The sequence below is a fragment of the Arachis ipaensis genome, chromosome B06 (assembly GCF_000816755.2).
Source record: "Arachis ipaensis cultivar K30076 chromosome B06, Araip1.1, whole genome shotgun sequence".
Classification (NCBI taxonomy): domain Eukaryota; kingdom Viridiplantae; phylum Streptophyta; class Magnoliopsida; order Fabales; family Fabaceae; genus Arachis; species Arachis ipaensis.
This window is the reverse complement of record NC_029790.2, coordinates 19,165,771-19,167,759: the sequence shown is the minus strand read 5'-3', so window position 1 is coordinate 19,167,759 and position 1,989 is coordinate 19,165,771. Positions and strand designations below refer to the sequence as shown.

Here is a 1,989-nt window from a genome sequence, read left to right as displayed (position 1 = left end):
TTTTTTATATACTTTACTATAATTAATTATTATCAATTTTAAATTAATAAAAAGAATGATGTAGATAACATGTGTTATCTGTTACCTGCTCCTGCAAACAAATGTGGACCAGGGAAGAGTTTTCCTGTCCTAAGCCACGTGTTGACTCCTCCTCCAACCGCCTCAAGCACCCCAAAACCCAGCAATATGGATCCTGCGTTGAAGTGTCTTTCCCTGTAAGACCCTTTCAGCAGCTCCTTCCTCTCGTCAGTGAGTTGCTGAATTTTCACTTGAACCGGGGACGGAGCTGCCTCCACCTCCACGGGGTTGCCGTCAGGGGTGACAGGAGCAGGTTTGACTTCTTTCTTGAGCTCGTTAATCTCATTCTGGATTGTCCTTACGCGCCGCCATTGCCACCCTAAGTAGCCTGCCCACAATGTATAAAAGAACAATCCACCCAACACAATGGGGTGTATGAGAGCAAAGGTTCTTCCCTCCAATATTCCGAATTCTCCTCCGACAGCAAGCGCATCCTGTGGTTGCAGCAAGAATGGTAACGTGATTGTGCCGAGGGAAACAGAGGCACGATGGACAATAGTGGAATAAGAGTCTTTTAATCTTGGGGCATCCAATGTTGCGGAGATGGGAGCACGTGCACTCTGGCGTCCCCTGCTGCTGCAATGACAATGATAACCAACAGTTGGAAGCCTCACAAGTGTCAACGTGGCGGCCATATTCTCTGTTTCTCAGCAATGCACGCGACTTCTTGGCTTCTTCGGACTCAGAATAACAAAGGAAAACATGTAGAGAAGTACATGGTTGAGATTTGCACACGAGATACATAAGAAGATAAGCAATTTGTGCCACACATTGTAACTTTTTGGGATTTCTCAACCTCAATGACGTCTATAATTAAGGAGTTGTCTGCTACTCTCCCCTAATATAAAATCATTCAACTGATCCATACATCAACCAAAGACCAAACCACTCTAAAATATGATAGAGTACTGTGACTTGGGCCTCCAGGCCCTGGTTATTAAAACAAGCATTCTATAAAAAAAATGATTTGTAGTAGTGCGGCTGATTATTAAATAGCGGTGGAAGTAGTCATGTAAATCCAATTCTTATTCATAATTTGTGGTACACACATTTTACAAGCGCAAAAAAACGTTGGTATAAGCAAAATTTCATTCTTACAAAAAAGAAAGTTTGGAAACACACATTTTTCTTCTAATTCTTCTCAACCCAAATGTAAAATAAATCAAGTCAAAATATTATGACTAAAAAGAAAAAATATTTGTACCTTAAATAACAAATACAATAATACCTTCATTACAAAAATAACAACCTCATGGCATGTTTTCTTCTTCTTTAAATTTTTTCTTCTCAAAACTTTTTTCGTTGAACTCATTCATGGAAGAATGATTTGTTTTTCTTTATTTAAATTATTTCATTTTATGTACTGTATATAATTTGCTTCCAATGAATAGTGTAAAAAATATTTAGTCTAAAATAGACTTTTCACCTCTAACAAATGTGTTTTTTGCCCTCAATGAAATGGTATTTGTCTTCTATTAAAATCTTTTGTTATCATATCCCTACAGTTTCACACAACTCAAAATATTTGTTCTTTAAATTTCTTCTTCTCTAAACTTTCCTAGTTTAACTCATTCATGGAAGAATGATTTGTTTTTTATATTTAAATGATTTCATTTTATGTACTATATATAATTTGTTTCCAATAAATAGTATAAAAAATATTTAGTCTAAAATAGATTTTTTTTTTCACCTCTATATGCGTATATTTTTAAACCATTTTAAAAGTTAAAAACCAAACTAATTTATAAAACCAATTTGACCAAAACAGGGAATACTTCGTTTAGGAAATATTAAAATTTGGAGAACTCGAATTACTTTTTGTTTTGTAAATTATTATATGCTAAATGAGCTTACGAAGAAAAGAATATTAAAAATTCTTGGATATTTATAACCGTTTAATATAATATGTAT

At 34.7% G+C, this 1,989-nt stretch overlaps 1 protein-coding gene across 1 annotated transcript in view; it reads right to left on the bottom strand.

Moving 5' to 3' along the window:
* The window catches only part of LOC107646104, a 3,438-nt gene extending 2,484 nt beyond the window's left edge, over positions 1 to 954 (bottom strand). The window contains exon 1 of the mRNA XM_016350299.2: positions 86 to 954. Coding sequence (XP_016205785.1) covers positions 86 to 713 — 628 coding nt within the window. The 5' untranslated portion in view covers positions 714 to 954. The remainder of the gene's footprint in view (positions 1 to 85) is intronic.